This window comes from Labrus mixtus, chromosome 6 (assembly GCF_963584025.1).
Source record: "Labrus mixtus chromosome 6, fLabMix1.1, whole genome shotgun sequence".
Lineage (NCBI taxonomy): Eukaryota > Metazoa > Chordata > Actinopteri > Labriformes > Labridae > Labrus > Labrus mixtus.
In genome coordinates, this window is record NC_083617.1 from 9633550 (window position 1) to 9652346 (window position 18797).

General features: G+C 39.3%; 3 protein-coding genes across 3 annotated transcripts; 2 read left to right on the top strand and 1 right to left on the bottom strand.

Moving 5' to 3' along the window:
• The first annotated feature begins 325 nt into the window (after positions 1-325).
• Positions 326-3555, top strand: comtd1 (catechol-O-methyltransferase domain containing 1). The gene is made up of 7 exons (XM_061040977.1): positions 326-467; positions 564-682; positions 1676-1781; positions 2351-2469; positions 2915-2969; positions 3047-3180; positions 3294-3555. Exons 1-7 carry the CDS (start codon positions 413-415, stop codon positions 3444-3446), a joined length of 741 nt encoding a protein of 246 aa, XP_060896960.1. The 5' UTR covers positions 326-412; the 3' UTR covers positions 3447-3555.
• A 1594-nt stretch (positions 3556-5149) lies between these two features.
• LOC132975377 (neurofilament light polypeptide) lies at positions 5150-9735 on the top strand. Its single transcript, XM_061039887.1, has 3 exons — positions 5150-6816; positions 6898-7022; positions 8129-9735. Exons 1-3 carry the CDS (start codon positions 5917-5919, stop codon positions 9393-9395), a joined length of 2292 nt encoding a protein of 763 aa, XP_060895870.1. The 5' UTR covers positions 5150-5916; the 3' UTR covers positions 9396-9735.
• A 970-nt stretch (positions 9736-10705) lies between these two features.
• Positions 10706-17719, bottom strand: vdac2 (voltage-dependent anion channel 2). The gene is made up of 9 exons (XM_061039888.1): positions 17561-17719; positions 16167-16238; positions 15836-15885; positions 15104-15256; positions 14935-14987; positions 13412-13639; positions 12583-12733; positions 12418-12475; positions 10706-11704 (listed from the first exon to the last, which is right to left on the bottom strand). Exons 2-9 carry the CDS (start codon positions 16231-16233, stop codon positions 11613-11615), a joined length of 852 nt encoding a protein of 283 aa, XP_060895871.1. The 5' UTR covers positions 16234-16238; positions 17561-17719; the 3' UTR covers positions 10706-11612.
• Positions 17720-18797: the final 1078 nt, after the last annotated feature.

Below are 18797 nucleotides of genomic sequence, written 5' to 3' on the forward strand. Positions count from 1 at the left end.
CTTAGTATTTTTGATGTCTTGTTTTTATGTGACAAAATGGTATTTCTTAGTTTTTTGTGTGGTGTCTTCACTGTGATTGCAGTTGCTGTTGTGACGGTGTAATTTCATGCAAAGGATTAATAAAGTACCCATCTATCTATCTATCTCTAAAAGGCTGTGCATTTAGGAACACAATGTGAACAACAACAACAAAAACAGTTTAAAGTGCTTGACTGGACGGCAGATTTTCAGTCACTATCTTACCCTTTCAAACACCTCCTACCTTTGCAGTTTACTTAGAAAATCAATATGTTGAGCCTCCCACTCAATGGTGAAACTAATCAAACATTACAAAAGGGACTGACAGTGGAAAGTCAGAGATTTTCTTTTTCTTTGCAGCTCAACCTTCCTTGAGCTCAGACTAAAGAACATAATGGAGACAGATATTAAAATGCTCTTCTGCATTGCACTTGCAGTTGTTCTGACCGGTATGTTGTGGTGGTTTAGCGCATAATCAGACAGGTGACCTACATCACCTGGATTGCTGTTAATGGAAGCTGGCTGTTCTGTGTCTGGTCTTTCAGGTGTGGGACAGTCTGCATTTGTTGGGAAGAGCCACAGCAGAGGGAAGGACAATCCTGTGCTGCAGTATGTTGTTAACAACTCTCTGAGGGAGCACCCGGTGCTCACCAAACTCAAACTGGTAAGAGAACCAGGGTATCCCAGCTAACCCTACTTTACAACACGGAAATGCACTTTTTTTTTCAAGTACTGCACTGAAGTATAATTTTGATGATCTTATTTTGATTGTTTTAATATTCTTCTACCGTTTACTTTTACTACATTTAAGAAGCAAATAAAGTACTTTTGATGACCTGCAAGAATCTAACAAACTGGAGTTACTAAAATATATGATCATCTTAATTAATTTTCCTTTCACCAGCATCTGTTGTCCAGTTCTCAATTTACTGATACTGCATTGAATCAAGGTGTTCATGCTTTTGTGTTTTTTCTTAACTCTTTCCCCGCCATTGACGAGATTTTCCGTCATGGATTCCATAAAGATTGCTAAAGAATGGCGGATATTTAAAAAAAGTTAATTAAAGTGTTATATTTTTGCTTGTACTTAAGTGAAGTTTCAAGAACTTCCTCCACCACTGGCTGCAGGATATCTGACCAGGTTTTGGAATAAGATCCAGTGCCATTTTAAATTTATATTTTAAAATGTATTTCCTTTTAAAATGACTCTAAATTCTTTTGATCAGCTATAGCTTAGCATGGGTAGGAACATGTGGCCATTCATTAGAATGCTGTAGACATCAGCTGGTTATTTAGGTCAGAAGATGGCTGCTTGGTCATCTGGTGCTGCAGGCTAAAAACTAAATATGATTGTGGCTTTGAAGTCGTTGCTGCTAAACTTTTGGAAACTTTTAATACTTTAGAAAGTTGCAGAGGACATTGGTTTGTGTTTTGAGTCACATTTTTGATGACATCATCATGTCTGTCTGTACATATCAAATTCACCTCTGAAGGCCAACACTGTATATAATTTCAGGATCTGAGCAGTATGACATATGACCACTAGAGTGCAGCACAGTGCCAGAGTCAAGACACAGTCAAGGAATGTCAGGAAAAGTCTCTTATCCTCAAAGACAGACCTTATAATTATAAACTTATAAATGTTGTATTATTCCAGAGAACCCTTCAGGACCCGTGGAACATCATGATGGTTGCCAGTGAACAAGCCCAGCTCATGGCAAATCTCATTAAACTGATAAATGGGACTAGAGCCATTGAAATCGGTGAGTTCATGTGAGAACAAACAGGAGGCTTTGGTAGCATAAATGTCTATAATAGTGACAATTTTCTAAAGACACAAAATAGCTCATTGGGGAATAAATTGACTGCTGATGACTTACTTTCAGTACATGAATAATCAACGTCTGATGACTAAAATATTGTACTATGGAGAAAATGATTATTTCTGAAAAATCATTAACTTAGGGAGTGACTGTTAAGGTTTCACTAATTTTTTTGTCTGAATTTAACTGATCAATCTGAGCTTCTGGGCTTTTAAAACCTGGAATTTCATTATACTGATACATCTGAAAATAGAGATATTGTACAACACTTTTTGAAATTACAAGTCATGAATTTGCTTATCAGATATGTTGGATAACGCAGACCACATTCATTCCTAAAACATTTTTCTGTACTCTAAACTAAGTGGTAATCAAATTTCAGTTGTTTATTTTTAGACACGTGTTGGGCTGTTTTTGATGCTTTTTTTTGTTCTTGTAATCATCTTGAAAGGACACAGAAGAAGTCTTCATTCTGACTTTTTGAAGATAACATTATGTTTATTCTGCAGGGATGTACACAGGGTACAACACACTGAGCATGGCTTTGGCCATGCCAGAGAATGGACGCGTGGTGGCTTGTGAAATAGTGGAAACTTATATAAACATTGCCAAACCGTTTTTTAAAGAGGTGAGGACATTTCTATGTAACTTGCATGAATCACATTCTCTACATGATAAATGGAGATTCTTTAAAAATAGAGATTTGTTCATGAAACCTCTGATCCTAACACTGTAATTGTTGGTTGCATTCTAAAGAAACAGCTCTTGTGTAACACCTGAATGTGGCATTTTGCACCCTAAGTAAGATCGATTGTTGCCTCGGTGAGAGTAAAAAAGTGCAGCAGACAGCAAACTGAACACCTACCTTCTGTCAGTATATGTCTTCACTAAATTCTGCCGGCTGGAGAGTAAAAAAAGGTGTCTGCTCAGGGGACTGTGTCATGTACGGTTGCAAAGTCAAGAAGTTAAATCAATCTTTGTTCGAGCTCTCTCTTTGAAAAGCAATTAAAGAAGAAAAACAACACTTCAAGTTTGAGTATTTCGACTCACAAAATGAAATCGTTTTTTTCTAGGCCGAAGCAGAAAACAAGATAGATGTAAAGCAACAAACGGCCTTAAAAACTTTGGGTAAGTTATTATACTGATCTAAGTAAATATTTCTGTTAAAGAAAATTGCATTTTAATTCTAACCTCTCTCTCATCAGACGAGCTTTTAGCAGCTGGGGAAGCAGGAACGTATGACTTTGTGTTCATCGATGCTGACAAACTCAACTATGACAGCTACTATGAGAAGTCCCTTGAGCTCATAAGAGAACAGGGCATCATTGCGATTGATAATGTAAGTGCATCTTACAAAAGCAGGTGGAGCATCCGTCAGAGGAAAGATAATGTCCTACTGAGAGGTGTTAAGTATATTTGAATGAAGCGGCTCTGTTGTTACTGGTTTTGTAGGTGCTGTGGAGCGGACGCGTCGTGAATCCTGCTCATGATGACCTCACCGCGCAGGCCTTGGACGCTCTCAATAAGAAGCTGCACAAAGACCAAAGGATTGATCTGAGCATGCTCACTGTGGGAGATGGGCTGACCATTGCCATTAAACGCTAAATCACTGTCTTAAAAAAGCTGGATAGAGTATCATCATTGTCTCTGTAGAGCTGCAGCAATCATCCAGTGAATGTTTCTTTCTAACAGCAGAATAAACATGTCACCTTCATCTTCGTCTTCAGTCTTTACCTGGACAACATAGAAGAAAACAATATATAGTTTCAACAGTCAAGATGACAATCAGAACATATCACAGCGCTTTAACTCAGGATCAGATACACTTTTAAAAACGGTGCTTTGCCATTCTTTGTGACAGAACATGAAACACTTCATTTTGTTTACAAGCTAATATGATCATCTACTTATAGCCTCACCAGCCAAAACATCAAAACAACAAAATAATATAAGCCAAGTAACTAACAGTAACATATGTTAAAGAGGGCAACAATTACATTCTTTGTATTGAGATGAAAACACCTGACTCTGTTTGTTTGATATGTGTCATCTACATTTTAGTGATCTAGTGTTTATTTTTATATACAGTAAGCTCTTTAAGTGCTTGGATGTTGAGATATGTTTCTGTTATTTAGACTACCTACAGCACTGTGATAGATCTGAAATGAAACTGTTGGTATATGTGCTTATTTTTAGTGCTTATTTTTTTTGTTTTAACTTTATGTTAGTGACAGTAATAAAAGGGAAAACTGTGCACAATATATATATATATATATATATTTTTTTTACATACACCATAGACTTTTGATTACTTAAAGAGATTGGGGAAAATGATAAAAAAAATACTTTTACATTGTATTTTTCTTGTTTGTATTCCATCAGGCTGTGTTCTTATTTGTTGTGTTCTTACCCTCTGCTGTAAATCTCAATTTCTCCTCCAGGGACAATAAAGTTCTGAAATGAACACTGCTCATCTGATTTAGAAGCAAACACTTTTTGCTTATTTATATATATACAAGTTATATTGAAAATATGAACTCAAAATTAATTATATTTCTTTGTATCATTGTGATATAAAAGGTTACACATTCACTTGAAGAACAGTTGAAATGTTTTATGTTTCAGCTCTAATGCTACCTGAAGCCACCAGGACGCCCTTTCTTACATAAAAGAAATGAAAGATGGCTGCAGAGCACAAAAAGAAGGCTTTTATCTAGTACACACAGGTCTGAGATGATTCAGTATTTCAGTCTAAACATTTGAAGAACACATGGAGCCTCCTAATATAAGATTTGAATTTTGATGTTTTCTAAGATGTTTCAGTGAAATGTCAGCAGGAAGAACTAAAAACATGATTATATTTTTTAAAATGTCATGAGAAAAACCTTTATTCTTACCTTGACAACTGGATATAATTATTGTATTGAAATAACCAGGTTAGATGAGGGGATTCATTTAAAACATGAAACCTTTATAGTGGGAAAAAAGGGAAATCACAGTTTATCACTTCTAGTACTAAAAATATTATGATTGTTATTCTATTACTCTGCTTTTATTGTGTTTGCTTTCATATCCAGTTGTGAAGCACTTGGTTACCTGTCTTGAAATGTGCTTTACAAATTAAGTATTATTACCATATTTTACAAGGTTGAGCCATCTTAGAGCAGTGTTTCTCAGCTGGTGGGTTGAGACCCAAAAGTGGGTCATGGAGCTGTGGTCTGTGGGTCGCGAATGTGTGCCTTGAAAAAAATTTGTGTCAAAAAGTCTATGAAGAGCATTTTTTGTTTTTGTTCCGTGTTTTAGTTCTGTCATTTGTTTTGTACCGTCTGAGGCCAAAATTGTGATTTTTTTTTTTCATTAAATAAATCAGATTGGATGACAAATATCAGAAATTTGGGTCCGGATAGATCCTGAGGGTAGACCCGTTCAGAATCACTGTCTTAGAAAAGAGGCCAAATATCTTTGAGGAGTATCCACATCTAAACATCTGGAGTGAGGAATAACAGCAAGGAAAAGTAGAGACGGAGAGAGCAGCAACCAAGACAGACTACCCATCATGCTTTGCGGTCAACACTACAGATGCTACAGATGAAATACCTACAGGCTAAGCACAGAACTGACTCCATGCTCTTCAATTTAAAGTGTACCACTGAAAACAAACAAGTAGGCTTACTTGAAAATAAAAAAAAGGTGAGGGCAAATCTCCCTTACTCGTCTGAAAGAAGTGCTTTATACGACGTCACCTGCAACGTGCAGTAAAGCAGGTTGATTGTAAAACAGTGTTAAACGCTCTTACAAACATATGATCACTACACAGTGTTATTGCGAATAAAACTCGGTCCAAGTCGGAGAGGTTTGGTGGTTTTTGGTCTGGCGTATGCCGTTAGTTAAGCCACGTGACTGCTCTCTGCGACAGAATGTAGTGTAAGCTCTCGTGAAAGCGTCAGCTGATGCTACACCTTTTCAGCACCGCGGACAGCTCCGTTCTGCAGACCAAGCAGATGGCGGCGCTTATAAAAAGCCCGCATGAAGCGACTCTGCACCGGAGACCCAGCACGTCAGTACGAGCTACAACATGGATAACAGATTCAGCTTTCCCAACAGAAAGCATAAAGATGAGTATTTACAATACACATCCGCACGCCCGGCATTAGACACCAGTGTCACCTCCACGAGCATGAGTCTGAGGTTTAAAGAGAAGGATTTGATGCATGGCTTGAACGATCGTCTCGCAGGATTCATTGAAAAGGTGCACCAGCTGGAGCACCAGAATCATCAGCTGGAGAGGGAGATCGAGGAGATCAGGGGGAAAATAAAACCTGCATCCTGTCTGGAGGAGGAGTACGGACCAGAGCTCAGGAACCTGAGACAGCTGGTTAAGGATATAACCCATCAGAAGCATCAAATTGAAATCGAGCATCAGAATTTAGACGAGGAAGTGTCTATGTTGAAAAGGCAACATGAACAGGAGGAGCGTGGCAGATCAGAGGCAGAGAGAAGTATTGTGCTCCTCAAAAAGGACATCACTGACGCGTATCAGGCTAAGCTGCACCTGGACAAGAAGGCGCAGACTCTCGTGGACGAAATCCACTTCCTGAAGAGCAACCACGAGACCGAGGTGTCAGAGATGAATGATCAAATCCAGAACGCGCAGGTGAGCGTCAAAGCGCATGGATTTGGCGACCCTGGCGTCACTGCAGCACTTAGGGAGATCAGGGCACAGCTGGAAGGTCATTCCGTGTCCGACCTCCAGCAGGTAGGAGAAGCTTTCAGATCTCAGTTTGCTAAACTAACAGAGGAAGCCGAGAGCAAGAGGGAGGCGTTAAAGGTGTCCCAGAAGGAGATCCAGGAGTATAGGAAGCGCCTGCAGGGCAAGCACATCGAGCTGGACTGCGCTAAAGGAACCAGGGAGGCGATGGAGAAGCAGCTGCATGACGTGGAGGATCGCCACAAGGAAGAGATGATTCATTACCAGGTGAGACTTTGTCCTAATGAAGTCACGTTCAGTGTTCAGGTGGTAACCATAACACATGTTTCCTCTTCTCTCTGGCTCCAGAACACGATCAAGGAACTTGAAAATGAGCTCATAAATTGCAAGTTTGACATGTCTGGTTATCTGCGGGAATACCAAGAGCTGTTAAATGTGAAGATGGCTTTGGATGTGGAGATACTTTCGTACAGGTACGTTGTGCTGAATCCAGGTATGATTAAGACATTCAAAAAAATAACTTTAGTTGTGATGTTATCTTTGAATTAAGGGCAATAACGCCACTGCAATAAATAACACTACAAATAATACGATTTATTTATTTGATCTAAGTGTAGAAATGAAAAGAAAAGAGAGTAAGGTTTAAATACAGTAAGTTTAGAGAATTATCTAAGTGGTTGTACAGCCAACTCTTTTACACTTTGTGTTTACAAAGTTTTATGGTTGAATATTTGTCAGGATGTTTTTATCTGTATCAAATGCGTTACTTTTTTTAAGAACCAAGACACAACAGAGGAGATTCAGTGTACAGGGGGAATTACACATATGGAAACCAAAAATGGGCAAGAGGACAACATATTACACCAAATAATCATGAAACAGAGAATTAAAGTCTTGGTACTTTGTTTGACAAGAAAGATTGCAAAGAGACAGGAACTGTTGGTGAGTTTTTGTGTGCAAGTGTTTTTTTTTTTTTTTTTATGGGGGGGGGGGGCAAGAGTATGGATGACATTCACCAAATAATGTCTGGATAGGGTTTCAAACCCGCGACCAGGGTGATAGGGACTGTTAACGATGTACATGCCTGCTCAAGCAACCGAGCGATACTGGCGCCCCTCATATCCCTCCTCTTAAAAACTACTGAGAATAACGTTCAATATTGTTCCGCCTCCTTCAGGATCACAACAAAACAGGGTTTGTAAAAAAAAAAGTCTGTGTCTACATCATTCTTGCCTCTGATTGGTTAGTTAAGTAACATGTAGAGCTGATGCATCCAGAACAGTAAACAGCTGTTTAAGAAAGTTTTCTGTGGCCATCCTGTTTGATTCTTATTAAGAGCCATCCATCACCAAATATCAAAGACTCCAGTTACAAGATAAAATCATTTCTTGCCAAAAAGGAGTTGCACTTTGAGAAATTGATTTTTCCCCCATATATTAACATTAATGTCCTTGCATTGGCTGCAAAGTGAAGGATATAAACGATTTGAAACAGACAAAGCACTATACTATCTTTAATAAATTCAGTTTTATCACAGTAGTGGCTATTGCAGGTGAAATCTCAGTCTCCTACTTTGCAGGAAACTACTCTGCGGCGAGGAGGCTCGCCTGTCCTCGATGTCCGACTCCCACATCTCTCTGCCCTACATCTACCACCAGTCCCCCATTTACACCCTGCCCTGCCTCAGCAGACCGGGAGCAACGTACAGACGAGCCGAGCCCCATTACAAGTTTGTAGAGGAGATCATAACGGAGACCACCAGGGAAATAGAAATGTCTGAATTTGAGGAGACGGGGTCAGAGGAGACAGAGGGGGGAAGGGATGAGCAGGAGCGTGTCAAAAGGGATAGAGGGAGCAGTGAGGAGGAAGAGGGTGGTAATAAAGACGGTGGAGAGGAAGATGGTGAGCAGGTGCCTGATAGTGAGCAGGCTCAAGAAGGAGATTTAGTCAATGGAGGTGATGAGGCGAGTCCTGTGGAGGTGGACGATAGTGGGAAAAGGAAAACTGAAGAAGAGATGGAGGAGACAGTAGTAACAGTAACAGATACTAAGGTGGACTGTAGCATAGAAAATATTTCAGTAGGCAATGATGTATCAAGTGAGAGGATGGATGAGGAAGAAAATGAGCATCAAAAAGTAGTTGAAATCCCAAAAGAGGAAAAAGACGCTGCAGTTCACAAAGATCTCCCTTCTCCACCGGAGGATTTAAAGTCGGAGGTCGTGGCAGGAGAGAAAAAATCTGATGATGGTAAAAAGGTTGACGCTGAGAGAGAGCAGGTGACGAAACCTGTGGACGAAAACTCGGCCAAAGTGTCTACAGTATCAGACACAACTCAAGAGCTAAGCAACGTTGCTCAAGTGAAGGACAATGGCCCCACTTCAGCTTCAGAAACAGCTGAGAAAACCACAAAGAGCACTGTGCATGAAGAAACGCAGGACACTTCAAAACAGTCTCCAGCATCTGCAAGTACTACCAACAAAATCGATGAAAAGGAAAACAGTCAAACAGAGTTTAAGGAGAGCACTCAATCCAAAGCTGCAGGAGTTGACGATGGCGTAGCAAAAAGCATTCAAGATGCCAGCGATAGTAGCAATAAAGGTCAAGTTAAAGAATCGTTTCTTAAATCGGATGTGACCAGTCTTCCTGACAAGGAGGATAAGAACCCAGACAGTGCAGTCCAAAGTGTTTCACCAAAGGAGAAATCAAATGAAGATATGAAAGAGTTAGATCAGGGCGCAGCAGAACGCAGCCAGAATGAGACATCAAAGCAGACTGAAGTTTCAGAGAAAAGGGACGAGCCTCAAGGTAAACCTGAGAAGATGGAGAGTATTAAAACAGTCACATAAGAGGGTAAACAAAGGCTACATAGAGAGGGGTGAGCTGAGGTGGAGGATGCGAAATGGCACGAGGGACAGTGAAGCTGCACTAAGTGAATGGCTTATCTTAGGAAAGAGCAAATTCAACACACAGGCAAAGCAATAAGAAGAGAGTTCTCTAAAGGACGACTTGTGTTAAAAGAGAGCATGAATCTAAAAATGTTTGCAGCAGTTTTGCCTTTGAACTTCAACACGACTTGTGATGTACAAAGAACCTGTGACTCACCTTCTACAGAATGTAGACACGAATGTAAAGAGGCAAAGTGTCATTTGATTGTTTGCTATGCTACTGTATGAGAAATAAATGCAATACCTACAAAAGTGCTCTGCATATTTGTCTCTACTATAAAATGATCACCACTTACTGCATTTGCTGCGAAGCTACTTTCACTTGTGGGGCAATAACCTCGATGAATCAGACATTAAGACCTAGTAAGAGTTGCTGATTCATACCATGACATTAATATTAAGTCACTCAAAGTAGGGAAGAGAAAAACAATAGCCCCTTATATTGTATGATCTGATTAGATGCATATTATGAAAGGAGGATTGTAGATAATCACCTTACCTTGGAACTTGTCAGCCAGTTGTTTTATATCCCATTATCAGAATCCCTTTTAAAGACCTCTTGATCTCCTTACTCCCCAAGAAGGTTTTACTCCTGTGGCTCATTTCTATTTATTGTGAGCTTGTTTTTTTTTTTTGTCTCCCTGAACTATTTTTGCGTTCCATTTCTGCTGCTTTTACAAGACAACATCCCAGTGGAGCTCCACTTAACATAAACTTTATGTCCTTTGTTTTTCTTTTTTTTAATCTTTGCTTTTAGGGGGTTTAAGCCTCCACACCTGAGACATTCAAAAGGGAAGTTTAGAGTGCAGGGATTTTTTTCATTCTTCTTAACTGGAAGTATAAACAAACACTCCTGTCCTTGGAGATGATACAGGATGCAGTTGTCTTATGCATCCGCCGTCCCATAAATATTACTCATTCATGTCCTGGGCACACAACCAAGACTTTGGCTTTGATGGAAGTTCCTAAAGTAACTTCAGTGGGGCAAGAAAAATGTACTGCAATCATTTTCTTTTAAAGATGTGGAAAATGGCAGGTTCCTTAAATGCTGCAATCGTGTAAAGAAAGAAAAAGGTTATTGTTCTACTACATTTACTTAAATTAAAGCCTTTTCTTAAATCCCCTTTGAGCACTTAACTACTGACATCTCACTCTTAACATGACTTGTTAGTGGCATGTACGTCATTGTCACATACTAAAAAAAAAAGGAGTTTGTGAAGTTCAAAGACTTTATTGAAAATTTATACATACACATAAGGACCCTCATGACTTCCTCTGGGCTCTGTCTCAGCCCAGTGCAGGGACTTTCCACACGTGCACACTTAAGGTTACACCTCTTCCACACCATGACAGTTTGGCATTACTGTGAACATTTATAATGTAGCTCCCATTTTCTGTGATTACAGAAAAAAAATGACGTAACTAATTCTGCTTGGTCGGCCAAGCATACAGGTTTTTCTCTCAAACTCACAAACCCATCTTTAAGCGACCCAGAAACTGCCCAGTTTAAGGAAGCTTTCAAAGCATCTCACGAACCCCAATGGCCGGCACAAAACAGAAGTTTACAGAGCCTTAGTTTGTCCTTGTGTGCATGAAAGGAAGGGTGCAGCGCTATTTAAAACAATTGCAGAGAAAGTCTAGTGTACTGAACAAGGTTTGCAAATTAAAACTGTAGATGACAAAGGAATATCAGATGGTCATGATTGTACAATCAGAAGGGATGACGACGCTCACCACACAAAACTGTCCACGGATGTTCTCGTTAAGACCGGAGTGTCTGGGATTTTGTTTCCAATAAAGCCACACAGAGTTGAGGACAGGCAAAGGGATTGTATTGGATATTATTATTATGGCAGTGCTGGACAGGAACAATGACATGATTTATAAATTATATGCCACCAGCTGTCTCTTGAACAGATGTTACTACAAAGTAAAAAGCAACAAAGGGTCAAATATATCGATGACTGAAGTACCAACATGAAGTAGTACCCCAACAAGTTTGTTGTTGTAGCCTTTGAATGATACTCTCCAAGATATCCCCCTGCTGGTTTGAGTTGGACATACTTTTAAGGCCAGATTCTTCTGATATTCCCTAGTCCCTTGCAGTGTGAGGAAAGCTTAAGCTTCCAGTTCCAAGCCCAGACCCAGCTTGTGGCCTCCTGCGTTGATGTTCTTGCCATCGACCAGGCCAGACAGGGTGAGTTTCACACCTGCACAGACGAGAGGAAGCAACATTAGGAAGTAAACGTGCAAAAACCAAATTTACGTACGACTTTTGACAGACAAATTTGGACTGTTAAGTAGGGATGTAACAATATCAAAATCTCTCCATATGATAATATCACGAGAACAAGTCCACGGTACCTTATCTATTGTGATATTTTAAAAGAATAATAGAAAATTGAAGACTTGGAAAAAAATACTATTTATTGCTAATAAGTCAGCGCTACTGTAAGTTGCTACATTGTACAGTTCTGTTTTTAGAGCTCATATTTGTATGTGTTATACATCAGCGTCGACCTCAGCGCCGCCACAATTTAAAATATTGTCTGTTCTCCCTCCTCATTAACGCCATCGTCCGCCATTTTCGCTGAACTGAGGCAGTGAGCAGAGCGCAAAGGATGTTGGTGACTGTAGTTCCCACTTCACTCAGCTCTGCTCCACTGTGGCTGAAATAAAACTACGACCCATCGTTTCATACCGTCACAGGTCCACGACCGTATGGAGACACTAGTTCCTGCGAGCATCTCTACTGTTAGGGGTTACTATAATTACATGTTCTCTGTCATGACGTCATGTAAAATTACTTATGTTTTGTGTTAAGACTGAAGGCTTAGTAACTATAGAAACTATGTGAACTTCATTGATAAACATGTTAAAAACATTCACCAGCTGTCCATGAACATGTAGAAAACCAACCTACCTGGTCTGAGTGTCTGGGTGTACCCAACACCAATAAGGCTGTTGTTGTTCACTTTAGCCTGTGGAGAAAACAAACCCACCATTAAAAGTCAGTCTGATTATTAAATGTAACATTTTTCTTTGCTTCAACGAGTCCACTCTGAAAAGTCTCTGCTGCTCTACTTACACTGACGGAGGCGTCCATGTCCAGCTGGTATTTGGCTGCAATGCCGAAGCGTGTGCTGTTGCTGCCAGCGGTCCAGGCCAGGTTGACTGCTGTCTCCAGCTTGTCGCTCACCTTCTGGTAGATGGATCCTCCAAACTCAGCTCCATCATTCCTTTAGAGAATACAAGCATAGGAGATATCATGCTAGGGGACCAACTTTAGGTATTTCTGACAACAGATCGATTATTGTCTCGGAAGGTCTTATCATGAGCAGAAACATCCAATTATCTTACTGTCGATTTGTTTAACTTTATGGAACCATAGCAAGTTTTTCCCACAATAGCTGTAAATTAGTGGAGAAAGCATATGCTATATCAGGTGATACTTTCTTGTTATGTTTGCAGATTTGATGGACATTTAAAAAAAGAAGAAAAAAAGGTAAGCTTTGCTAAACTGATATGCCCATTGTCTTAATATAGCTCATTAATTGTATTTAAGAGGAATGTGATCGTCATTGAACAAAAAAGAAAAAGGATATTTGGAAATGTAAAGAATCATCACAACTTAACCCTGCAGATGTCCTTAAATATTACCGCCTTCTTTCAATTGTGTTTTAAGTGTATGATTCACGTGGATCACCCCTTAGCATGTTGGAAAATACAGAAGTTGAATAATAAGTCATTTTAGGGTGTTTTTCAGGTCTTGAAACTACTGACGCACAATGGATTGAAAGTATTTATACAGCAGGAAGAAAACAAATCCTCAATCAAGTGGGCTAAAGGTTTTGTACTTTCACATAGTAAAAATATAAATGTGCAGTTACAAAGACACATGTAGCCGTTCTACTTACACATTGGTGTGCAGCTGGAAGTCTCCTGTCTTGTAGCCAATGGCAAAGTTGTTCTGGGACATCTTAGATTTGGCAGTGTCAAAGGTCATCTGGTAACCGGCGAGCCAGCCCTCGTAGCCAACGACAGCAGCGCCGTGGATGGTGGGGCCGGCGAAGTCAAAGTCGACATCACAGCCCAGGTTGACGAACTCACGCTTGTAGGCGGTCTTAACTTTGCCACTCTTCTTGCTGATGATAAACAAACACAGCTTTGGTTAACCTCAACCACAAAACCTTATGGTTAACCTGATGTTTAATATATACATTATAAAAACACTTTGAACAATGTGAAACCTCAACACACTGAAGTCATAATGGCCTGAGGTTGCTGAGCCACGTCTATAGATTTAAGAGCCCCCAGAGTTAAAACTAAAACTAGGCACTCTGCCAGCAGTCAGCTTAAGTAGGAAATATGATAAGAAAATAACGGTTTGAGAGGCCACTGACTGAAAAACTGATCTGCCAGTTGCACATTCACCAGCTTTGAATCAGGACCCTTTGACACTAATGCACAGACACAAGTCTGACACTGTGTGCTTATACGTGATATATCAACGTAGCCGCACATCTCCCCTCTACACTGCTCATATTTTCACTGACTAAGATGCACAGTCGGGAATAAATCATGGATTTTGATTGTCAGCCCAGCAGTAACGTGCTTATCCCATCTTGTAACTGAAAACAAAATATATGTTTTTGTCAGAGTTCATGTAATCATATACTATTTATAGCTCGCCAACGCTTTGTCATGGAAAACAGTTGTTGATGGATATTTCTGCTCATATTTTCTGTGTTTAAATTATTACCATCATTGCGATAAATGAAAGTAAGGTTTATTCAAACAGCACATGAACACAGCTCAAGCTGACCAGGTAACTCAACTGTCTTGAGTGTGACGTAAATGGGTCTGCAGAGCGGTGAGTGATGTAATAATCGCACAACACAACAAAATGTTTTGTTGCCAACACTTAATTATCCATTTTCAGGGAGTTTTTTATTTTTTATTTGGTGTTGCATCACTAGTATTCATACTCCACTCTCGCAATCCCCTTGACATTAAATATGTATATAAGAGGATAGCTTTCTTTGGGCCACTTGCCATTTCCCTCTGGTGATTTACACCTCATAGAAAGCAAAAGCATTGACTGAACATCTACACCCAATAAAACATAGCTTGTTTTTATCTTTAGAAAACAAACTGAAAAGCATGAAATAAGAAAAAACATGAAAACCCTCACAGCCAATCACAGTAATATGGTACAAGGAACTAGTTCCATATTGAGACCAGGGGTCACATGGCTGGTAACTACACTTGTCACAAGCCTGTAAAACACATATCAGGTTGCAGTAGTGACTCATGATGAGGCGACAGGCAGAGCAAGGCCATGTTGGCTAGGGTGAACTTTAATGAGTTGAAGTAAAATTCCCATAAAACTAAACTTCCCTATAATCAGAACTACATTATTTTCCAGCCATTATCTTACCCAGTGTTTGGTGAGAAGGTTGTGTCAAATGTCAACTTCAGGCCCTTAGCAATCTGTGAGGGACAGAACAAAAAAGCATTTAAAATTATAACAAATGTTGTCCTGTCGAGGTCCCTGGGTAGAAAGTTACTTTTCAGACACAACAAAAACATTTGAATATTTTGCTTACCTGATCCTCAACGGTGATTTCTGTTCCCAAGGTGTTGTCAGTGTTCCACTTCTCAGTGAAGGTCAGGCCATATTCTGACCTTTTGTATTTAGTTTCCAGGCTGCCCGCAACTTTGCTGGTGTCAGTGTTGGAGGAACCGGCAGTCTTGAACTCCTGTGAGAGACAAATTTAAAAGAGATGAAGAATGACAAGAAAAACACAAAGACAAGGCAGTCTGGATGAAATGACCAAGAATCAAAGTAAACCATTTCATCTGAAAGTCTGGCTATTATGGTTACAAACACAAAAAAAACCTGTTGCTAAAAAAAAAAAAAAACACGTAAGACCTGATGCAATTGGTTAATTGAAAATTAAATCATTGAACATCCATTTTTGATGTTTACAAAGATTGGGTTGGGTATAACTGTTTAAAATCATCGAGCTTCTGGACTGGTGGCCAGAGAAAAAGCTAGCAAGACCCAAAACTGCAACACACTTTATTGTAAATAATTGTTCACAAGACTGTGTAATCAACAGGGCTTGTTGTTTCTAAAGTCAAGTGAAGATCTTCCATCGTTCTGGTTAGAAAAATTCCACCTTCATGTCAGGAAGTTTAATAAAACATTAACAGCTGTTAACTTGACTCTTTTTACAAAATGTACATCTTCCTATGCACTCGAACTTTGCAGTGTCGTCACAGTACAAGTGAGTAAACAATTTCTCTACGATTAATGCATAAAGAAATGACCTTACCACGCCACTGGCTGACTTTGTCTTGACGTCGAGCTTCACCAAGCCGAATCCTGAAGAAAACAATTGTTTTGTTCCATCAGTTCTACAACATCAGGCTTTACAGAACATACTAGAAGTAATGCTATAAAGTTAAATCCTGGATGTATATATTCTCATTCTTAGTTTTTATATTTTTAGTGCTTATTTACTTTGTATTTAATATTACATTGTGCATATTTGCTAATATTGTGTGTTGGATAACCTGCTGCTGTAACGCCACAATTTCCCAGTTTGGGATCAATAAAGTAATTATATTTTATATAAACAGCACAAAACTCCCAAGAAAAATTACCATAGCCTTTGTTGAAGATGTCCTTGGCAGATTTGCCCAGGTCAGCATAGCAGGGAGGCACAGCCATTATATCTGTAGACAGAATCAAAATACATCTTATTAATTGAACAGTATAGTCCTGAATCACATGTCAATCAGTACTGGTTTTTATTTTTAATAATTATATTCCCGTCTCCTGTTTCTTGAGCTGCTGTAATGCAAAAATTTCCCCCATGGGGGATCAATATAGTTTATCTTTATGTTGTTTAATGAAACCAAAATTATCCTAATGAAACAGAACACGACTAATGAACAGAAAAAAAACAGTTTTCTATAAAGACATCAACCTCAAAATGTACATAAAGCAGTGTGAGATATTTATAATACTAAATTAAAAGTTGATGTTGGGTCTTTCAGTAAATGTACCATATCAAATTATGTGAAGTCATTTGTACGGGTACACAAATGACACAAATGATAAATGTTAGTGTTGCTCATGCACAAGCGTTATAAACTTTTTCTTACAAAAATACTTAAATAAGTGCTCGTATGGAAGGTAAATCTGATCCATGAGTAAAAGAAAATAAGTCTGATTCAGCTGAGAATGTCAGATACTACCATTTTTATTCTTCACCTGTTGAATGGGAAGTTTGGCCTTACATTAGAAGGCATTAAAAGTCTAAGTGTGACTACTTTATTCCACCTGAGCAGACTTATATGTGTCTGCCTGCTTGTTGCATGGAGTGTCAACCTGGGTAAGCAAACCTTTGTGACAACTTTCATGTAACCAAAGTTAAGGGGCGCAAGTTATGACTGTGACGATCACAGTAATTATCAGAACTTTAATCTAACACACGCCTTGCATGGTCACATCTCTTCAGTGGTGCAGGTAGTCCCAGCTGTTCACACAGTCTGGACAAGGTTACGGATCGGGAGAGGAGCCATTTTGCCGCACTGGAGTGCCTAGTTAAAGCCTTTGTTAAAACTACTCATCCACGGGAGTTGGCAAGGAGCAGCTTAGGCGTGGCAAGGAACATACAAATGCCAATTACTGGGATGCGATAATTATCCTGTTTGTTAGCATTATCTAGTCGAGTAACCTCATTACAGCTAACTAGGCCACTGGGAGGATAAAGACACGATAGTTAAGGGATAATAAGTAACATGCGAGTTACATTTTCGGATAGCAGCATCTCATTATTCTATCGACTCTTCGGCAACATGGGACTTGCATTATTATAAGTAAAACCACCCTGCTCCAACTTGGCATGTGTCAGACACAGCATGCTGGCTGAAGCTAGCTGAGCTAAGTGTGGTAGCCTGCAGAGTACCGGTGTCTGTAAAGTCTGTAAACGTTCATTTCTGCGTGTTAAAGAGTTAATAAACAGTGTAAACAGAATAAATGGTTCTCTTACCAGTAGAGGATGAGGCTAGCGGTACACTAAAAGTCACTTTATTGGAGAAGTTCGGCCGAGGCAGGCGTCACCGGTTGGAGGGCGAGCTGAAGGAGACTGCACTGCACTGAACACCAGACCTATCACATCCAGGCTCAGGACCCAGGGCGGCCACATAAGTGCCTGAGTGAAAAAAAAAAAAAAAAAACATTTAACTCACTCACTGGTTGCGTCATTGCGCTGGAAGTTGCCATATGCTTATTTGGCTGTATGTTAATGCTAATTTAATTGATCTATGTCTATTATGTCTAAGATTTCATGTTTTTGTTGACTTCTCTAAAAAGGTTAAACCGGTGATTATGCCCAGACTTGAAGCAACTCCCAGTCCCAGGACAATTCAATTTCTGGCACACAGCAACACATTTCTACAACTGCCGAATTTTGCAAACAACCTTAAAATACTACGCTGCCGTATTGTATTATGCATCCACTCTTAAATTACCTCTACAGACACTTCAGAATCAAAACACTGTTTGCAGGTCATATTTACGCAGGCTAAGGAAAATGCGCCTTCTGAGACTACACAACAATAAGGACAGTTCAGACACTTTGTCATCACAGATCTGCTCCCAGAAATAACATTTATAACTGTATAGTTGTAACACCTGAAATAGGCCTACCTGATTTCAGAAACTACTTTGCTCTAGCCTTTTGCAGCCGATCAGCAGATGATTTTATATGTTTAGTTACTTTCTCGAAGGTAAAAAAAAAAAGTCATATCTTTAAGAATTAAGAAATAAAGGGTTGCTTTCGCCTCGGCTACGAACTTGTATGCATGGCATCTACTTTGTAGTAATACATTGCACCGTGTCCATGTTAAAAAAAGAAAGAAAAGAAAAGAATAAAATAAAATAAATACAAATCTTAACGGTTGAAAATACCTGAAGTTTTTCTGAACTTTTCTTCAGACTGAATAAAAAAAGGATTTGTGAGACAACATAATTGTTTTGGATAAAACAATATTAGATTACACCAGATTACAACAGCTACAGAGCTCGACCCTGTGGTTTCACAAACATTAACTCTGTAATATTCAATTTATCAGTGTCTTATCTCTAAGCATTATTTTAGTTATTTAACATCTTTACATTCAGCTATGTGAAGGAGGATGTATAGCTTTATTAGTGTTGGCTGTCATTTCATGACTGTTACGACATTTTGCCTGCTGTTAATCTGAAAATCCTAAAGGTGGAGGTAG

Excerpts from the sequence above, each read along its gene's own strand:
- comtd1 (XM_061040977.1), top strand. The coding sequence starts at position 413 with ATGGAGACAGATATTAAAATGCTCTTCTGCATTGCACTTGCAGTTGTT. Across the intron at positions 2,470-2,914 it reads CCAAACCGTTTTTTAAAGAG|GCCGAAGCAGAAAACAAGAT; the intron begins GTGAGGACATTT and ends GTTTTTTTCTAG. Across the intron at positions 2,970-3,046 it reads AACGGCCTTAAAAACTTTGG|ACGAGCTTTTAGCAGCTGGG; the intron begins GTAAGTTATTAT and ends CTCTCTCATCAG.
- LOC132975377 (XM_061039887.1), top strand. The coding sequence starts at position 5,917 with ATGGATAACAGATTCAGCTTTCCCAACAGAAAGCATAAAGATGAGTAT. Across the intron at positions 6,817-6,897 it reads AAGAGATGATTCATTACCAG|AACACGATCAAGGAACTTGA; the intron begins GTGAGACTTTGT and ends CTCTGGCTCCAG. Across the intron at positions 7,023-8,128 it reads GTGGAGATACTTTCGTACAG|GAAACTACTCTGCGGCGAGG; the intron begins GTACGTTGTGCT and ends CCTACTTTGCAG.
- vdac2 (XM_061039888.1), bottom strand. The coding sequence starts at position 16,233 with ATGGCTGTGCCTCCCTGCTATGCTGACCTGGGCAAATCTGCCAAGGAC. Across the intron at positions 15,257-15,835 it reads CAAAGTCAGCCAGTGGCGTG|GAGTTCAAGACTGCCGGTTC; the intron begins GTAAGGTCATTT and ends TGTCTCTCACAG. Across the intron at positions 12,734-13,411 it reads TTCCAGCTGCACACCAATGT|GAATGATGGAGCTGAGTTTG; the intron begins GTAAGTAGAACG and ends TATTCTCTAAAG.